A 20,424-nucleotide genomic window follows, 5' to 3' on the forward strand; every position below is an offset into this window, starting at 1 on the left:
AATTCTATCATTAATTCTATCTTTTTACTGAGGACATACGAGTTTTTTCAGCTTGATTTTTTTTCCTGTATCTTTCCATTTTGATTGCATTGGTTCAATTTCTTCCTTCCCTTTCAACTCGCGATTTACATGTCGTCTTCAGATTTTTTTTTTGCATTGTCTAAAGTGACAGAAGATAACAATATAAAATATGTCCACCTGTTCTTTATTTCCTGTTGCTAATCCTACAGTCATATCTTCTAAGGACTCATTGCTCAATGTAAGGTTGAATGCAATGTAATCATTACGACATGAGCTGTTGACTGATTAAACCTGTGGACCGTGAGTCAAATAACTTTCATCACAAGAAGGCAATTTATGGAAAAGTATGATTTCATTTTACCGTGTTCTTTCCAATAATTGATTTTAAATTTGAAACGTAATTAAGTTGGTCAATCTAGTGCTAGAAGATTCCAATCCACTGACGATGCCTCATGAAGGTGAATTACATTAAACTTTCAGCATTGGATGAATTGTTGGAATTTTATTGTTTGTATTATTTGTACAATTGATTTTGTTCCTTCTCAGAATAAGGAAACAGCTAACTTGAAAATTACCCACTCCCTGTCTAAGGCCCACTGGTTTTGCCTATTAGGTTGTCCATCATGAACTTCTGGCTCTTTCTGGGCAGTGTGGCGGTGTCTATTCAGGCTGCAGCCTCAACAGGCACATTTGATTCGAAATTGGATGAAGACTGGAAAAATTGGAAATCACAACATGGGAACCAGTACACCAAGGTAAAAGGAGAGTCTGTAATGTTAAGCTCACTCAGAATAGGAATGGTCTGCACACAATTGGCAGAGATTGAGAATATGTAGCTACAGTAAATGAGAGGTATCTGTTGAGTGAAGTGACATTGAGAAAATATTGATCTTGAAATTCAATGGGTATTCTCCAAGTTTCTAACTTCATTAGAGAACTGATCAAACACAAAGTGAATCAGTAGCGACTTGGTGTATCTTAATTTACTAGGATCCCGCTGCAGTCCTGTTGGATTTACTACAAAGACCAAAAACCTGCCTCTAGAAGATTAAGATCCATTCATGGTGTTGAAGAGGCAATTGTAAGTGGGCAACTTGGAGACAGAGGGATGGGGAAGCCGTCTGATCATCCCAAGCGGACCTTTCAATGAAGCGTCTCTTTGTCGACACCGACTTTACTATGCTGGCAGCTTAAGGCAGGTCTCTCACACAACAGGTTAGGAAGGTATATACATGCACAGTAATTGCCCATGTATTGGCCTCGGTGTTTTCGCAAGTACGTGGCTTATTGAATTCCCTGCCTGCCACTGGCGTAATCTTACTTGAGACAGGGACAGGTGGTAGTCGAGAGAACGTATCTATTGTCAACGTCATTCATGACGGTCGATTAAACCATCCTCTTGTTCAACTATTTTATTCTTAATTCACTTTCAGCATGAATCTCTCAGACTGGCAGCTCGACAGGCTTTGCTACGGGTGCGTTATTTTGAGTGGGGTGAGGGGAACCTGATTAATAATTTTCAGATCTGGGTGGGAGGATGGAGCCTGACAGCAAAATGTTATTTCAGGTTTCACAAGCGGATTTCTAATGCTTCTGTATAATTTTATAAATGAAAGATGCTGCAGCCTGATTATATTAATCTCTTTGTTCAGGATGAGGAGAGCTACAGGAGAATGATATGGGAGGACAATATGAGATACATAGAACAGCACAACATCGAACACTCATTGGGAAAACGCACATCTAAAGTGGGAATGAACAAATTTGCAGCTCTGGTGTGTACAGGATGTATCGTCTGAGATCTATTTGATGCTGGTCATTGTGAAATTGTGAAGCTATATAATTGTGAAGTTATATTCAGCTACAGGAGCAGCACTTGGACATTTGGTCCTCCAAGCTGACTCACTCATTCAGTACACTCAATGAAGGATCTCACTTTACTCCAAATTGTTGATTCCTTCCTTCTCATTCTAGGTTTCCATAACCCGTAACTCCTCTGGAAATCATAAACATCTCTCTCAAATTTGTATATATTCAATGACTCAAGTCTCCATTTCTCTCTGCGGAAGAGAACTCTAATGACTAACAATCCCCTGATTCGATAATTTCTGCTCACTTGCACGATCAGATTCTGTACAACTAAATTGCATTAAATAACACTGGCTGGCTTGAGCTCCCTCTATGGACGGCAGTCACACTATGGATACACCTCCATGTTGTTGAGTCTTCACAGACGCTGTCCATTGTGACCTGTGGAAGCCGGAGTTGCATTCTGTACTGTGGAAGCTGCTCCCTTCGGCAACAATATTCTTTTTGAGTCTGCTGCATCTCTGGCTCCGCCCGACCTGTCGCTGACTGAACTTTATCCCACAGCCATTAAACTAACCTGCATTCCAAACAAATTGAAGTACATGATCCTGCTCTCTATTATTGCTCCTCAGGACAGTTGGTCATTTCCACTATTCTTGGCCTCTCAAAAAAATGTGACTAATGATATCAGCATTACACCAGCATTCCATGAATTGAAAATAAATTAATTGAATTGAATTGGATTGAATTGAACTGAGCTGAACTGAACTGAAATGAACTGAATTGAATTGAATTGAAGCGAATTGAAATTAATGTGACGTGTACTGAGGCAGAGTGAAAAGAATTGTCTTGCAAACAATACAGGCAGATCACAGAGTTAAGTCGCATAGATAAGTAAATAATAGCGACAATGTCTACGCCAGGCCTTGGTTCTGTACTCAGCTTTCCCATCAAGAAAATCATCCTCTCACCATTAGCCCTGTCAATCCCCCTCGAGTCTTATTTGTTTCAGTATGATCAGCACTCATTCTCCTCAACTTTATTGTGGAGTGGGCCCAGTCTGTCAAAATGTTTCTCTTGTGATAACCCTCTTCTTCGTGGGAATAGTTTTGATTAACCTGCTTCAAATTTCCTTCCAAATATTCCTCCGTAACGAGTGAAATCAATGCTCATCACAGTGCCTTCTGTGTTTGTCCAATCGCAACAAGACTTCCCCACTTTGATACTGTCTTTGCTCTGCATTAAAGACAAATATTTGTTTTGCCTCTTTAATAACTTGCTGGATCTATGTGCACACAAATGTTAATAAGCGAACAAAGAGACAAAACGTTTTTTTACCACAGGAAAGCCGATATATTGTGTGCACTTGGAGTTTTAAAAGACATGTCATGCAATGCCACATCAGCTGTTGCTAAACAAAATAACAGCTTATGGTTTACTGCGTAACATATTGGCATTGGTAGAGGATTTGTTCGCTAAAAAAGAAACAGAGAATGGGATGGTAGAAAGTGAAGACAGAAATAATCCTATTTTTCTTCTGGAATGGAAGGAACAACTGCACCAAAGATTGTCTGGCGAGTAAAGACTAATCAGGTTGGGACTTTACTGAATGAGGTTTATAAGAATGACGGGTGATCCCTTTGAAATTTACATGTTCTCACTGGGTTTGACAGGGTGAGTGCAGAGATGATGTTGACGCGAATGAGAGAGGCTCGGAATTGACATCATCGAATCACAATAACAGCGTTTTGAAATCGAGATGTGGAGGAAATCCTTCTGTCTGAGGCCTGAATGTCTTTGCAGGAAGATAGGATAGTGAAGAAAGCGTTTGTTATGCCCGCCTATATTTGTCATGTTATTGAATACAGGTGTTGGGATGTCATGTTGCTGTTGTGAGGACATTGGTTTGGCCATTGGTGGTATATTGCGTGCAAGTCTGGTCTCAATCCACTCGGAAAGATGTTGTGAAACTTGAAAGGTTTCAGAAAAAATTTATCAGTATTTTGGCAGGACTGAGGATTTGAGCGATAGGGAGAGGCTGAACAAGTTGAGGTTTTGTTCTCTGCAGCGTAAGAGGGTAAGGAGTGACCTTATGCAGGTTTACAAAATGATGAGGTGCATGCATAGGATAATTAGACAATTTATTTCTTTCCCCTGGGATCGGGAATCCAGAACGAGAGGGCATAGGATGAGGGTGAGAGGGAAATGATTTAAAGAGACCTAAGAGGCAACTTTTTCACACAGTGGGTGGTACATGGATGGATCAAGCTTCCAGACCATGTGGTGGAGGCTGGCACAATTGCAACATTTGAAGGGCATTTGCAATGGGTATATGAATAGGAAGGGTTTGGAGTGATACGGGTTGGGTGTTGGCAGGGGTGACGAGATTGGGTTGGGATATCTGGTCAGCATGGACAGGTTGGACCGAAGGGTTTGTTTCCATACTGTACATCTCTATGACACTCGGCCTCTCTGTTTGCCTAATCTGAGATAGATTCTTAAGCGGTAGGGGAATCAAGTGTTACAATGAAAATGAAGGAACGGGAAAATGGGCAATTTTGGGTCAATCATAATGGAATGATGGAGCAAGGTGGAGGGGCCACTAGTCTACTCATGTTGCTATTTCTTATGTTCTTATGGGTGAGGAAACAATTGCGCAAACTGAGTAAGACAGCCTGTCAACGGCATTGAAAGGAGTCCTTAGGTAAGGATAAACACCCCAGTGGGTGGTGACACCAATGAACATGCAGTACAGGTGGAGAGCCTGGAAAATGGAATGGAATCTTTGCCGATAGCAGGGTGTGAGGAGATGTAGTTCAACGTAACTGTTGGAGTCAGTAGATGGTCTAGCCCTTAAATGGAAACATTAAAATCAAGAAAGGAAAGGAAGATTTTCAGAGATTCCAGGTGAAGTTGGGTCAAGGGTGGAAATTCGAAGTAAAATTGATTACTATTTCTAATTCTGGGTGAGAGTAGGAAGCAACAATCAATGGATCAGAGACAGAACTTTGACAGAGGTCAGAGTAGGAATGGAACAAGGCGTGCTCCATATCGCCTGCAAAAAGGCAGGCGCAAATTGGACTTTTGCATGGACCTCGGGCCCAGTTTATTACTCAGAGGATGGGACATATTCAATCCCCTTTCAAACCGGCATGTGCCCCTCCCTACCAATCAAAAAGAGACACCAGATGATTCAATACCAGTCTGCAATCTCAGTTTGACATGCAGACTTCCACAGTTCCGGATGATAAGTTATGTGATGATGGATAGCATCAAATCTGGTCATTTTCTAACCATTCCAACACAGTATCTTCATGAAAATGAACAATCTGAGTTTCGCATCTAAATTTAATGGTCCAAGGGCCATGAGGCCAACTCAAGGCCAACGTGTTATCTGGAGATCAGGTCAGGCAAGTGATGAAATTTGAAATCCTCCTGATTGGGAAGGTTCATCTCAAACACCCAAAGATCCCACCAATCTGAGGTGACTTAACCTATCCTTCCATGATGAAATTGACCTGTCAGGTTTTAATGATCAGATACGACTATCGAACTGATTCTTGCAAAATGAAACACATGTATAAAGCTCCTGCCATTTTGGTAATTGAAAGATCGAGCAGAGATATTTGAGCTGCTCGAAGTTTCTCACACTGCTTTATATTGGATTGGGACGAAATGGATGGACACTTATTTGCCTGCTACTCATTTATTCAGTCAAAGATTAAACACGAGGAGCGAGTGCCCTCATTGCTTTCCCCGCACTTCATGCTAAAGTCAGCGAATATGTAGAATGTAGCTCTCTTACGTTATTGACACTTCTCCTACATAATCACCACTAAAAGTAAATCATTTCACCAATGTGTTTGAATTTTCAGACAAATGAAGAGTTCAATAAGCTCATGAATGGACTTCCCCGAATCGAAGCTGTTAACATGACTGAAATTGAAACTGATGAAAGAGATGAAAGTGGTGAATCTGAAGAAAGTCACATTCAATTGAGAACTGCAACTGTTGACTGGCGGAGAGAAGGATTAGTTACTCCAGTGAAAAACCAGGTAAAAATCAGAAAAAGCTCTCAAGTTTATTAAGTGCAGACATTAACTTCTCAACAGGATTGGGCGTTATGATCAGATTATAGGAATTGTTAGGAAAGGCTACGTTTCAGTAGATCATTTTTAATCTAAATTGCTTCTCCTGCTTTATTGGTGCATTTGTTTCCTGGTATTGGCTATGGTCAGGCAAGGGAGCATGGTACATGTATCAATTGTAATATTCGTGCTTTTACTCATAATATCTGGAGAATTTTTACTTCAAAATCAAATTCAATGGTTAGATTAAATTGTACAATTGAAGTCTACCGTACAATTCTGATGTAATAAATATAATTTCAGATGTAAATTGGCACAACCCAACAATGGTAATGTTGCAAGCTGCAGTGCCAAGCTTCCTTCTGATACCATGTCCTTTCTTATTCAAAGAATATTCGATCATATGCTCGACACCCCAACTTTTAAAACCACATTTACAGTTCACTTCTGTTGGGCCTTGTACCTCTCTCAATCATTCTTTCCAACCGGGCAAGGCTGATCGACAGGAGATCAGGCAGCATCCGAGGACATTTTGCTGAAGCTTCTCGGATGCTGCCTGAACTGCTGTGCTCATCCAGCACCATTGATCCAGAATCTGGTTTCCAGCATCTGTAGTCATTGTTTTTACCTTAATCGACAGGAGAGCAGATCCTGCTGGTAAGCATATGAAGTATTGTGTACAATTGGGAGTTGTAAAAGATCGGATTATACTGTGATTCACTTGGTGTCAGTTGCATTGAATGTTTGGGAGGGATACCACCACGAGGCTCAGTGAGATTTCTCACTATCGTTATCATAACCATCTCATTAGCTACGGCAATCTGCTCCGAGTCTAATCTTCACACAAATTCTTCCCGAAACAATTCAATATAATCCTGATTAGCGCCCGATATCCTGGGAGCTGTGCCATCATGAAAAGGCTGCTGTGAACCCACATGAGCACGAGCATGGTAACCTTGCCCTGCTCAGATAGGAATGCTTTCGAACATGCCAGAGAATGGGACAGAAAAACAACTAACATTGCCATAAGAATGCTATGTGTCAGAATCTCTGTGACCACTCACCTTCTCCCTCCGACTCACTCTATCCCAGCCCCAGAACCCCCTCCTACCCAGATTCATGCTGTCACTGACGTCTTCCTCATCTTCAAAACCAACATCGCATCGGCATTGCCACTTCACTACCTCGGAATACCTCCCGCATGTGCCAACACCAACAGCCATGCAAAACTTAAATCTCTCACCCAATCCTTCCCTTTCTGTCATTCCAGGAGATGAGAGAACACTGGAGGACAGAAAGCTCTTGGATTGGTGGAGAGGTGTCTGACACCAGATTCCTCAACCTGTGAGGAGTGATTCCTGTTTCTCACAAGAAAACATGATACACTCACATTCCACGAAGCGAGTTAATACCACTCATCACTCCTTTGTTAGCACTCTGTCAGTCTCATTAATTCTTCAGTGTGTCTTTGCATTGGTCCCAGAAACTTCTGTCTCTCGTGTTCTGTCGGTTCCGTCAGCATCTACTCTCGCTCCGCAGGGAAATAAGACACCTCCTCGTTCTCTGAGCATGAAAGTGTTGCGGCCTCAGAGGAAATATCAGTAAGGCTGCGTCCAGCACACACCACCAGCTCCCTGGGAATGTGAGCTATTGAGGGTGTGGGAGCACAGTTTGGTAAGCCCCTCACTGTGTCATTTCCCACAGCACTCGGAGGGCTGCCAGCGACCCGGTGCGGACAGAAGAGACCATGTTGTCGGCAAACATCTACATGTACCAGGGAACAGCAGATGCAGCAGACAGGGATGTACACTTGAAAGACGACAGGGATGCAGATAAACTGTGGGGACCCAGATATCCCAATCAATGAATCATCTAACCTCCACGGAGAAGCTGACCCAGCACCCTCAGCGTCTGCTGGCCATGGCCACAAAGCTGAACCCCAACGCCCACTGCTCCACAGGCCTGTCGTCGAGGTGCCACTTTCTAATCACAAGTAATAGGGGCAGTGCCCTGCTGGAGGAGGAAGCACACACAGGTCTCTCCGAAGACTCAGACTCAAGATATCATAGAAGTGGCTGAGCCTCCACCTCCAAACTGCCGCCCAGTTCTGCTCAGCATTGTCAGAGCACCCTCACCCCCGCCAGACAGAAATGCTGCGAGGCTGACTGAACAAACCACTGCAGGGCTAACAGGCAGAAACAAGGAGTCCGATCCTTCCTGCCTAACCCAGTAACCGGTATTCATTAAATCTGAGACAATGAAGGAAAGGGGGGTTTAGTGGCAAGCGTGACAAACCTGGTACGTTATTTGATCCTTTTCGATAAGTGGTATCAGCTTGACCTTCCACTTGGCTGTTTCTCTCTCGGTGGAGAGAAGGCTTAATATAACTGCAGCACAATGATGCCGAGCGACATGGTCACATAGGATCAATGTGTGTACTGACAGCCTGGTGTCTTATGTGGAAGGAAGAGGAACAAGGTTTGCAGAGGTAAGGGTGTGCTGCCAACACCGTCACACCTCATCCAACAATTTTATGGAATCCCTTCCCATTCAAGATTCATTTTATTCACCATTGCATATAGTGTTATCACCCATCCTCGCTCACAACTGCAATCTCCCAGACCTCTCAGCGCACAGCCCTCAGAGGTGAAGAATTGCAAACTCTTCTTCCTGTGACAAAAGTTCCCAATCCCCGAACTGGTCACTTTGTAGCCAAAGGACTGTTGAAACCAAGTCTCTGGATTGCAGACGCAAATACAACTCCCCACCTCACCCCCCCCCCCCCTCCCGCCCCCGCACCAGACTATGGTCGATCCCTGGACTGGGGACCAGCAAATTCCAGATGCCAAAGTTCATGGGCAAGCCCATACAAAAGGAGCCTGTGCATCTTGCCCTGAGATGCTATTTGGTCTGATCGAACACCATGGTCGTTTGTAACAAATCGGAAACAGCGTTCATCCTGTCCCTCTCTGAGAGCCATGCCATGTTCCCTAGATAGCCAGTGCATTTTGTGAACTTGTCAAGAGGGGAAATTGAATAATGAGACAAGTTTTGCTAGTAAGGAGACTTTGCATCATCAAATAATCCTTTAACATGTCAATGCTTCAAGTTGTTAGTCACTGCTGTAGAAATCAGATCCGTCCTCCTGGGAATAACCCTAAGGACGCTGCTTGGCCCAAACACTGTCCCCGCCAGGCACTCAGCTCCAGTGTGGACCAGCGAGCGGAAAATTCTCCGATATCTTCAAACTCTCTCTTCTACAAGCTGAAGTCCCAACCTGCTTCAAGAAGTCCACCATCATCTTCGTAAGTGAGGAAACAAAACTCATGCATTGTTCCTTAATGAGGACCGACCAGTGGCCTGAGCACAATAATCATGAAGTGCTTCGAGAAGCTGGTGAGGATCCACATCAACTCCATTCCCCCAGCCTGCCTCAGTCAATTAAAATTTGCCTTTTAAAGTAACAGGTCCACAGTAGGTGAAATATCTCTCGCCCTGCACCCCTTGAACATCTGGACAAGGACACCTTTGTCAGACTCCTGCTCATTGACTACCCCTCTGCCTTCAACACTCTTATCCTCTCCACATTGAACTCAAAACCCTGTGACATTGGTCATGATTCTATCCTCTGCAACTGGATCCGCAGCTGTCTGTCCCACAGATACCAATCATTGAAGAGAGGCAACTGCACCTTCTCCCGAATAACCTTCACCACTTGCGTCCCCCAATAATGAGTGCTCAACCAGTTACTGTACTCCCTTTACACCCACGAATTCCGAACGAACACCATCTATACATTCACTGACGACAGCACTGTAACAGGAGGGGAATTTGACAACGATTAATGAAAAGACAGAATGGAAATAGAGGGATCATTGACGTGGCGCAATGAGAATAGCGTCTCTCTCTCTCTCAATTTCGGTAAAATTAAAGAACACATATTTGACTTCAGACGGAAAGGAGAGCAACACGCTTCCATCTCCATCAATGGGAATGAGGTTGAGAGAATGGAAAATGTCAAATTTCCTAGACTGACCATAATGGACAAACTTTCCGGAAAATACCATGTGTTTGTGCCGTTGGAAAATTATGCAACAACACCTCTTCTTCCTCAGAGAGCTCAGGAATTTTGGCATGTGCACAAGGACCCTCACTAACTTCGACAGCTGCACCTTTGAGCGCATACTGCCTGGGTCCAGAAGGCCAGGTATGGCAACTGCGAAGCTCAGGATCATAACAAACTACTGAAGGTTATGTGCGAGTCCCAGACGATCATAGAATCGAATACTCTATCTATGAACTCCACTTACACATCTCGCTGCCACGAAACGGCAGGCAAAATCATCAAGGACCTACCTCACCCCTGTAATGTACTCCTTACATGCATTCCTTCAGGTAGAAGATACTGAAGCTTGAACACATCCACCAGCAGGTGCAGGAACAGCTTTTCCCCAGCTCTCTAGCTCAAATCTCTCTGGTCTTGCTTACATTGAATTTGCCTTGTGCACACTCTCTATAATGTAAGATTTGTCCAAGTCTTTTTTGATCTCTTCATCCTCGCATACTATCATGTGCCTCTATTGCTCATAAACAAAGTGTTTCACTGTTGTTCGCGACACGTTACAAGACATAAATCAAATCAAATCCGAACCCAGGCACACCGATATTCACAGATTTGTGTAATTCTGAGAAACCTGAACAAACATTTAGACTAAGAGCATTAGTGTGAGACGGTGTTCCAAATGAATGTAGATGCAAACTGGCTATCGTTTTTCGATCAATATGATTTAACGTGGTTATATTTCTGTCAACACTAGGGTCAATGTCATTCTGACTGGGCTTTCAGTGCAACTGGTGCCATAGAAGGACAGTGCGCAAAAAGGCATGGAAACCTGGTTTCTCTCAGTGAACAGAATCTGATTGATTGTAAGAAACCAAGTAACGGATGCTTTCTTGGAACGGCATTGAACGGCTTTCATCAAGTGATTGATTTTCAAGGCATCAACTCTGAGGAAACTTACCCTTACACAGGAAAGGCAAATCCCCTACACTTCTAGTAAGATTGTGGTGGAGTCGGGGTTCGTTCTCATTTCGTTTTATTTCATTTATTCTGTCCTGTCTGCGTTCACTTGCAAGTTTTCTTGGAGTTTATTTTAATTACCTCTTGGTAAAGAGCAGCGAAATCTGTGAGTGTGTCGAGCAGCATGGACTCACATCGGAGATAGCCGAGAGAGTTTGGGTTCCTGATGGCTCCTGCCCTGACGCCAATTCATGGCTGCTCAGGCGGTGATGAGTCTAGGTCCGGGGCAGAGTCCATATCCAGTACAGTTTCGTGCAGGCAGCAGATGAGCTCTATTTTCGTTCATGGCAATGTCTGTATCTATCATAGATTCACAAAATTAGCTGTGCAGGTGAGTCTGGGATTTTGGCAGCATCTGCATCCAGCACAGATTCATGGAGGTAGCATGCAAGTGGGTTAGTTTTCTGTCAGTGTCTGTATCCAGCAGATGTTCACGCAGGCAGATGGAAGGTGAGATTTGTTTCCTGTCAGTATCTGTATCCAGCTCAGATTCATGAAGGCAGAAAATGTAAGTTTGGTTTCCTGGTATTCCTGCATCCATCATAATTTAGTGAAGATTAGTTTGGGTTCTGTCAGTGTCGCTATCCAGCGCAGATTCATGGAGGGAGGGGAAAGGTGTTTTCGGGTTCCTGTCATGATCTGTATCCAGCACAGATTCATGGAGATGGGGAGAAGTTGAGTTTGGGTACCTGTCAGTGCAGGTCGCCATCACAGATTAATGGAGGCAGCAATGGAGCTTCGGCACAGTACAAGATCCGGCAGCAACTGCAGTGATTGCATTAGTAACCGATGTCGAAAGCAGCCTCGTGGTAACAACAGAATCGTGTTTGGACCAATGTCATGCCTAGCAGCATCAGTGAGGTCCATCAAGGCCTCCTTTTGACCAAGGCATCAGCGGAGTCAAGATGCTGCCAAAGATTGGGCGACTTTCATTCCGACAGTGATAGAGAAAGGTACACATGCCTGACCAGCATGTCCATGATGGAGCACTTAGCAAGGACTATGCAGTTGGACGTTTTCTTTATTTCTCCATTTCTTTCTCCTTTATATTGTATGTTGTGATTTTAAATGTGTTTTGAGATGGTGCTGCAGCGTGGCAACACTATACAACACATTTCACTGTAAGTGCAAAGAATATGCACGTGACAGTAAATAAATCAAATGAAAATCCTTAGGTGCTTTACAAAAGCACTGACTTTTTCCAACATCCATGGCAATAGACCGTGGAATGCAGCGCTTTTCAAATGGGATCTGCCATGCTGGATCTGTGTCAATCCTTCCCTGAGAGTCTGCCCACAGGTTTCTGAAAGTGTCACTGTACAAGTAGTATTAAGGAGGCTGAGAGAATATAATCTTTCAGCACTCCCAGTCATCTCAACCTTATCTTGGAATGCTCTCCTACATCTTGACACAACACCTCGTACCCTCAGCCAATGTGTCTGAGGAGTTAAGAGTACTTCCATTTCTGTGAATTAATGCTCACCATTCCCACAGTACAAAGATGTGGAGGTTAGGGGGATTGTCTATGTTAAACTAACCATAGTGCGCAGGGAATTATAAGTTAGGTGTCTAAGCCATGGGAGACGCAGGGTTGCAGGGATAAGGTAGGGCCGAATGGGCATTTTCTGCATTCTTGCGATACTATGATACTGTGAGTTAGCATGTAGATATGACGTTCAGCTGAATCAACGGAACATTCAGCATGTTCTGTCCTTCAGACGGTACGTGCACCATCCACTATAACAGGTAACATACTAACACAGCGAAAGACAGATCTGAAGAGTCAGGAATAAAGGTAACTATTTTAAACTGTGTGCTTCTCCCATATGCCACATCGGGCTGGTCAGTCACTCTAATATAAGCTGCAATTTTACATGAAAAGGAACAACTTACATTTGGAGTATGAACTAAAAGAAGTTATAAACATTTGATGAGAAATCTTCGAATTATGTGCTCATGTCGTTGGTAGGCCTGTGTATAAATATGGTCCTTTGTTAACAGAGGTGTTTACTCTTTAGGAATGTCATTTACTGTGCAACTTACTGGGTAGCCATTTGGCATATTGTGGTGTAATTAAGAAACTTGGCTTGAATTTTTACTCAGGAGACTTTTTTTGCGTAAGTTGCTTTACGGTTGATGCTGTTCCTCCAGAAGCCGTTGTTGTCTTTCTACGCGTAACAATTGCTCCGAGTATTGGATTTGATTGGGATCAGCCTCTTGCGTGCAAATCCCAACTCCTTGTCTCAATGTCACATAGTTTCACCCTGTTCTTCAGTTCATTCTTCAAGTCCTTACCCCAGCTCTTCCACACTCTCATGTCTGGACTTATTGTAGATTACTTGTGCGTTATCATCCAGGACAGCTGTTGCTTTTGTTTTGGGTTTGTGTCAACACTGAATAATTGTTCCTGTGGTAATCTGAGGCCACGCAGACTTTAAGTTCATTGTAAGCCCATCCACTCTGCTCTACAAAATGCAGCGTTTAATTGGCCAAATAAACAACTGAATGAAAGAAACTCTCTCTTCATATGACAGGTGTACATGATCTGGTGACTGGGCATCACACTAAACTCAACCTTTTCTCTGGCTATGTTTTATGGAGCTGATGGCCTCTCACTCACTGGCTGGCGAGTCAACATTAATAGAGTCTCCTCTTTTCATGAAGCCCCAGTGTACGTATTGTCACTCGGGCACTGAGCTGGACAAGAGAAGGGCTTTGCACAAATGACAGCGCCAAGGAGTGGTCATTACCAGCCAGAGGCCAGTGGCCCTGCTCAACAGGAAGTCAGTAACATTCATTACAACAACAGCCTGAGGGCTGGTATTGATCTTGGGTAACAGACCAACAGTAAGTGATTGAGTGAGAGGAGGGGAGGTGACGATCACAACACAGCTTTGTGTAGGGGAGTGTTTGGCTGGGGTGGGGTGTGGTGCAGTAAGGTCACATATCAGCAGGTGTACCCTTCCTCAACTGGTACTTGATATTTCCCGACCCCTAAATCTACGAGCAATGCTGAACACATTTGCATGTCGTTGTCCTCTCATGTTGAGCACCTCACTCACCCCTGAATGAATTCTCTTGGCATTGGGATCAGAACTGCTCAGTATTATAAATTGCCAATTTGGCAGCCTCAGTTTGGACTCCAGCATGAATACTCGGCTTGTGATTCATTACACCTTTCGTCCCTATTTTACACTCCACAGTTGGGGAAACGACATGATCTCAAGAGTTAAAGTGAGATTGATACCCCTTTCCATCAAGGCATGACGTGACATCAAGGAGCCCAAGAAAATCTGGAGTGAATGGAAATTGGAAGAAAAAGTTCCTTTAGTTGTAATTATATCGAAAAAACTGGAAGGTGTTTTCAGTTATTTGATGTCTTTCTGCTCAGTACATGTCGATCGGAGTTCCTCAGTGTATCCTTCTTGGTACAGCCATCTTCAGCTGCTTCGTCACTGGCCTTCTAGCCAAAAGGAATGCAGGGGGAATATCTACACGATTGTCAGCGCAATTTGAATTTATCACATTTTGAAGAAATCTGTGTCCAATGCGGCAAGGTGTGGACAATATCTCCAACTGAGAAGATAAATGACAAATAACATTCTCACCAGACAAGTGCCAGAAAATGACATAATCCAACATGGGAGAAAATTTAACCATTACTGAATCGCACACTATCAACATCTCTGAAGACTTTCCATCAACTAAACAAAAGGCAAGGATATGGTGGAATACTTCCACTTCCCTGGATGACTGCAGCTCCGACACCAAAGGAAGAAACAGTTATTTTATTGGTTGTCTGCTATAGACATTAGACAGATTGGACAGTAGATCTTGGAAACGTGCATATATAACAGAATTGCTGATAAGGGTCATTTGAAATTCCCCAATATTAATTGGAACATCCGTGGTGCAGATTATCTGGATGGAGATGATTTTGTTAGGTGTTTACAGGAAGTATTCCTGACGCAATAATTAGATATGCCGACTGGGGGAGGCCATATTAGATTTGGTGCGAAGCAATTCGTCAGGCCAGGTATCAGATATGTCGATGGCAGATCATTTGGTGACAGAGAGCATAAATGCCTCAAATTTGCGGTCGGCATGGGGATGAATTGAAACTGACTGTATGAGAGGGAATTTAATCTGGGGACGGGATGATTTACTGCTCTTAAACAGGACCTATGGAGTGTAAATTAGGAATAATTGATTTACGGAAATGCACAACCGAAATGTGGAGCATTTTTTTGCTGTGTTGAATAACTTTGTCCCAATGAGACCGGTGTGGAATTGTAAACGAAAGGAGCTCAGGATGACAAGAGCAGAAGAGCGGGATCTAGCGCAAATTTTGAAGATTACAGGGTCGGAAGGAACGAACTCAAAAATGGACTGAGGAAAGCTGGTTGGGGGCATGAAGAAGCCTTGGCGGGAAGGATTTGGAAAAATCCAAATGTTTTGCACACGTACACTAGGAATAAGAGAATAATCTGAGAGAGCGTAAGCTGGATCCAAGCCAGTGGAGGGAACTTAAACACTGAGCGTGGCGAGATAGAGAAGGAGCAAAATGAGTTTTTTTTTTGCCATTGTATTCATGAGAGAGAGGGAGCTTGATGTTAGAGAGAATACTGGGGAAGAGCTTAATAGGCTTGAGCAGATTGATATTAAGAATGTGGATATGGTGGAAATTCTGGAAAGCATGAGTATGATTCAATCTCGAGGGCCGGATCAGATATATCCACATTTCCTCCGAGAAGTGAGGATTGAGATTGCTGCACCTCTGGCAATGATCTTTGAATCCAACCTCTCCATAGTAGTTCTTCATGTTTGGAGGGAGGCATATATTGTACTTCTCTTCAGGAAAGTAAATAGGGAAAAAACCTGGAAATTATTGTCTAGGTTGGTTTACGTCTGTGGTCAGCAAGGTACTGAAAAATATTCGCAGATATAGGAATTTGGATTGTTTGGATAAAGATTTTTGATTAAGGATAGTTGTTTTTTTTTATAATTGGGTTGGATAAAGAAGTGGAAGGTAACCAGAGATGTTTACCCAAGAAACAGGCTGTTAGGAGAGGTCATACGTTTATGGTCACTGGAGGAAGAAAAGGGAAGATATCAGAGGTAGGTTATTTCCGCAAAGAGTTTTTGATGCGTGGACTGCACTGCTAGCTTTGATAGTAAAGTTGGAGACATTAAGAATATGTAAGCGACAGCTGGTCACGAACATGCACGGCAGCAATTTGAGAGGTTTGTATTTAGTTTGATCTTAGATTAAGATAAATGTTTGGCTCAACATTGGGGTCCGAAGGGCCTGCATTGTGCTGCACTGTTTAGGGTTCTATGTTTTGACACTGAGTAGGTTTGACACCATCCAGGACATTCACTCCATTTGTCTGGCATCAAATCCACAAATATTAATTCCCTCCAACATCATCACAAAGTGATAGCAGTATATACAATCCAAAAGCTACAGCTGTGAAGTTGACCGATGGACTGTAGACAGAACCTTCCAAACCGAAGGCCACTTCCGCCAAGGACCGTAGTAGATACAGTTAACACCACTCCCGGCAACATCCCCTCAAATCACTCACCATCCTGGCTCAGAAATTTATTGTCATTCCGCCACCGACTTTGGGTCAAAAGCCTTGAACTCCCTCTCTAACAGAATAGTACCGATCAAAAATTCTGCAAATGTTCTGGAAGGCAGCTCATCACACCTTCTCCAAGCCAAGTTTGAATGAACGCTGACACAGTCTGCCACAACTACATTTTAATCCATTTTGGAATTAAATCTGGGTGTATGTGGCAATTCCTCCTGCTACACACACCCACCAATTTCGATATCACTCCCAGTATCAATCTCACCCCAGAGTTGGCATCATGTTCTGCCCTGTGTCCTGAAACTGAAGCAACTGCAACATTGGAGAGAAGTAATTGAAAATTATTCACCAGATTCTTCACTCCATCAGAGTGTAGCAAAGTCACCACATTTATAATTTTCCAATTTTCGTTTAAACACGGGTATCGAGGCCATACTTTAGACAATCAATATATTCCATCATTTCCAACATGCAAGAATTTACAGAAAGGCCGAGGGGTGCAGGTGCATAATTCCTTGGAAGTGGAGCCGAGGATAGATAGGATGGTGAAGGAGGCATTTGTCACAGTTACCTTTATTGTTCAAAACATTGGTACAGGTATTGGGACGTCATATTGCAGCTGTACAGGACATTGGCGAGGACACTTTTGTAAAACTGTACACATGTTTGGTTGCTCTGTTAAGGGGAGGATGTTGTTAACTTTCACAGGGTGCAGAAAATATTGACAAGGATGTTGCTGGGATTGGGTTTCAGTTATCGGGAGAGACTGAATAATCTGGGGCTTTTCTCCAAGCGGAGGAACAGAGCCCGAGGGGTGACACTATCAAGGTTTATGAAATCATCAAATATATGGATCGGGTGAAGAGCAGAATGTTTTAGCCATCGGATCGGAGTCCAAACCTAGAGAGCAGTGCCTTAAGATGAAAGGGGAAATAGTTGAATAGGTACTGAGACTAATACTAATTAGTTATAATCCAATGACTCTAATGATGTAATTATTGACGGTTTGGGAAACGGTTATCTGCATGCGAAGAATTTAATTCACTAATGTATGATCACAAGTTTCAGATGAGTCGGCCGAAAACTGTGAAGAAGCTCAACTCGTTCTAATGTAGTTTCGGTATGAGCTAACTGGATGGTGAGCCTGATTGGGTTATTGAGTTGTCAAGGCAAAGTACATTTTTTTTTTATTTTCTCACATTTCAAGTCATTTGTAATACCATTGCTTGGTCTAAGAGAAGAATGTTTCGAATACATTGAGCAATAAATATTAAGTTTGACACAAGAAAACCCTAAAAATGATCTGAGTTGTAACTGTCTCGCGCCGAGGATCATGTATGTATGGAATGACCTGCCTGAAGAAGTGGCGGAGGCTGGTACAATTACAAAATTAAAAAGGTACGGAGATGGGTATATATGGATTGGAAGTGTTCAGGGCCAAGTGGTCGCAAATGGGACTACAATACGTCAGGATATGTGACTGGTGTGGACGAGTTGGAACAAACGGTTTGGTTTCGTGCTAAGTCACGCAAAATATACCTTTTTCTAAACAAATAGAGAACAAATATCGCACAGGTTTGGGAATATAAATTGGCTGCCAAAGTCGGAATACAGAAAAGTGTCAAGCAAAGAAAATAAAAAAGCTTTATTATTATCTTAATGAGTATTCCTTTTGAACATTTTATTTAAAATTTAGGATACAGACTACTGCAGATTTCAGCCAGATAAAATTGCTGCTAAAATCACTGACTACAAATGGGTTTGGGGAGGTGAGGCAGCATTGGAACAAGCTCTGAGAGAGATAGGACCGATGTCTGTTGTGATTAATGCAAGTCTGAAATCCTTTCAACATTATAAAGGAGGTAAGTCGCAGAGCACTGGATGATGTCTTTGAATCATAATATCGACTGTTCAAGAAAATGTATGAGAAATCATACATCTACAGACACATTTACTGTCACTATTTAGGCATTAATATTACTGCAATGTTTACCATGAACCATGACCCTTGCCATTGTTCCTGCCTACACTCCCCCCGTGTTACATGCCGTCCAGTGCTGTCAGATATCATCGAGTTAAAGTTAGACCATGCTACAACTGAGCTCAGGAGTGGTAATGAGAAATGGACCCGCTCCCATTCGGAGTGATGCAAATAGCTCAAAACGTTGTGCTCTAGCTAAGAGAACTGATAGTGAGGTGTAACTGTCCTGATGTGCTGCTGAGTGACTGCACATGTTAACGTTTTTTTTAATTGGAAACTGAAGACGCTACACTCACTGTATCTGGATTAAGAGGAAAATCGAGTTTCGGGCAAAAGCCCTTCCTGATGAAGTCGATTTTCCTGCTCCACAGATGCTGCCTGACCTGCTGTGCATTTCCAGATTAAGTCTAATCTGGACTCTGATCTCCAGCATCTGCAGTCCGCACTTTCGCCTGAGGCTGAAAAGACTGCAGCCTTGTTCGCTGGTACGACAGAGACTGAAGGGTAGGCTTGTGGAGGTTCATAAACAATAATGGGTATGGGACGAATAAAGAGGAGGGGAGTCCAAAACTAGAGACCATACGTTTAAGGTGAGATGGGAAAGATTAAAAGTTACGTGAGAAGCAATGTTTTCACACAGCATGGTACGTGTCTGAAATGAAATACCAGAGGAAATGGTGGAGAGTGATACAAATACAACATTAGGAAAGGCATCTGGATGAGTACATGAACAGGAATGGTTTACAAGAATATTGGCCAAGTGCTAGAAAATAAGACTAGATTTGTTGAGGATATGTGCTCAGCATGGACGAGTTCGATCGAAGGATAGAAGCATTTCTACGCTATAAAACTCTATGATTCCGAAGGATGTGCCGAGAGGAAGTGAGAATGGCAGAGGCGATGTCATTGGGAAACATTGATTAAAGTCAACAGATGTAATGGTGCGGAGTGAGGACGATCAATTTGAAGACAATTAGTAAAAACAAACATGTCAATGTTCATTAATCAAAGCTAAATTAACACTAATTAAATATTTCACTGATAAACCATTTAATATGTGTCTCCTTACAGGAGTTTACTATGATGAAAATTGCAATGGATATGTAACCGATGAAGTGCTGGTGGTTGGTTTTGGAACTAAGGATGAAATGAACTATTGGCTGGTTAAAAAGAGGTCCGTACTCTATGAAATAATAAACACCTGATCATAGATGGAGAAGGGACAGTGACATGGAATGAATTTCCTGTCTCTGTGCTGCAACCTGTGTCTCTGTTCAACGAGCACGTAACACTGTGTTTATCTGGAAGTGAATGCTTAATGGTTGTGCTGTCTGAGATAGTATGTGAAAAACGTCAAATGCAGGTATCCCATCACCAAGTAACGCTGCACTTACAAGTGTACGGTTCTTGACTGAAGTATTGCTTCGTTCAGAGGCAGGCATCAGAGTGTCATTATCCCTGAATCACAACCATTTTATAAACTTACCAGTACAAATTGCAAACATACGGTTAAAATTAACAGCTATCCACAACAAAAAGCAATTTGCTGGGGCAATGGGCAGGAAAGCCAGACCCCAGACACAACTGTACAACCTATTCACAGGGAAACAAGGACAAAACTCAACCGTCTCACCTGTCACCAGAGCACTGACGGGACCAGATTAACAGCCCCAATTCTGGAACGTTGAACATAGAACTTTACAGCCCAGTACATGCCTTTCGACACTCGATGGTACGCCGGCCTGTGGAACCAATCTGAAGCCCATGTAACAAACACTATTCCATTCTCGTCCATATGCCTGACCAATGACCATTTAAATACCAATGCCTCTCCTGTTGCAGGCAGAA

At 42.9% G+C, this 20,424-nt stretch overlaps 1 protein-coding gene across 1 annotated transcript; it reads left to right on the plus strand.

The window, feature by feature from the left end:
• The first annotated feature begins 644 nt into the window (after positions 1-644).
• On the plus strand, positions 645-19,781 carry LOC122547395 (procathepsin L-like). The gene is made up of 6 exons (XM_087976586.1): positions 645-776; positions 1,674-1,796; positions 5,706-5,885; positions 10,736-10,954; positions 18,292-18,457; positions 19,648-19,781. The coding sequence occupies exons 1-6, from the start codon at positions 645-647 to the stop codon at positions 19,779-19,781; spliced, it is 954 nt and encodes a 317-aa protein (XP_087832712.1).
• The last annotated feature ends 643 nt before the right edge of the window (positions 19,782-20,424 follow it).

The sequence above is a fragment of the Chiloscyllium plagiosum genome, unplaced genomic scaffold, assembly GCF_037043375.1.
Source record: "Chiloscyllium plagiosum isolate Xiang-an unplaced genomic scaffold, Cpla_swu_hap1 HiC_scaffold_29, whole genome shotgun sequence".
In the NCBI taxonomy this organism is placed as follows: domain Eukaryota; kingdom Metazoa; phylum Chordata; class Chondrichthyes; order Orectolobiformes; family Hemiscylliidae; genus Chiloscyllium; species Chiloscyllium plagiosum.

Excerpts from the sequence above, each read along its gene's own strand:
- LOC122547395 (XM_087976586.1), top strand. The coding sequence starts at position 645 with ATGAACTTCTGGCTCTTTCTGGGCAGTGTGGCGGTGTCTATTCAGGCT. Across the intron at positions 10,955-18,291 it reads CTTACCCTTACACAGGAAAG|GATACAGACTACTGCAGATT; the intron begins GCAAATCCCCTA and ends TTTAAAATTTAG. Across the intron at positions 18,458-19,647 it reads CTTTCAACATTATAAAGGAG|GAGTTTACTATGATGAAAAT; the intron begins GTAAGTCGCAGA and ends GTCTCCTTACAG.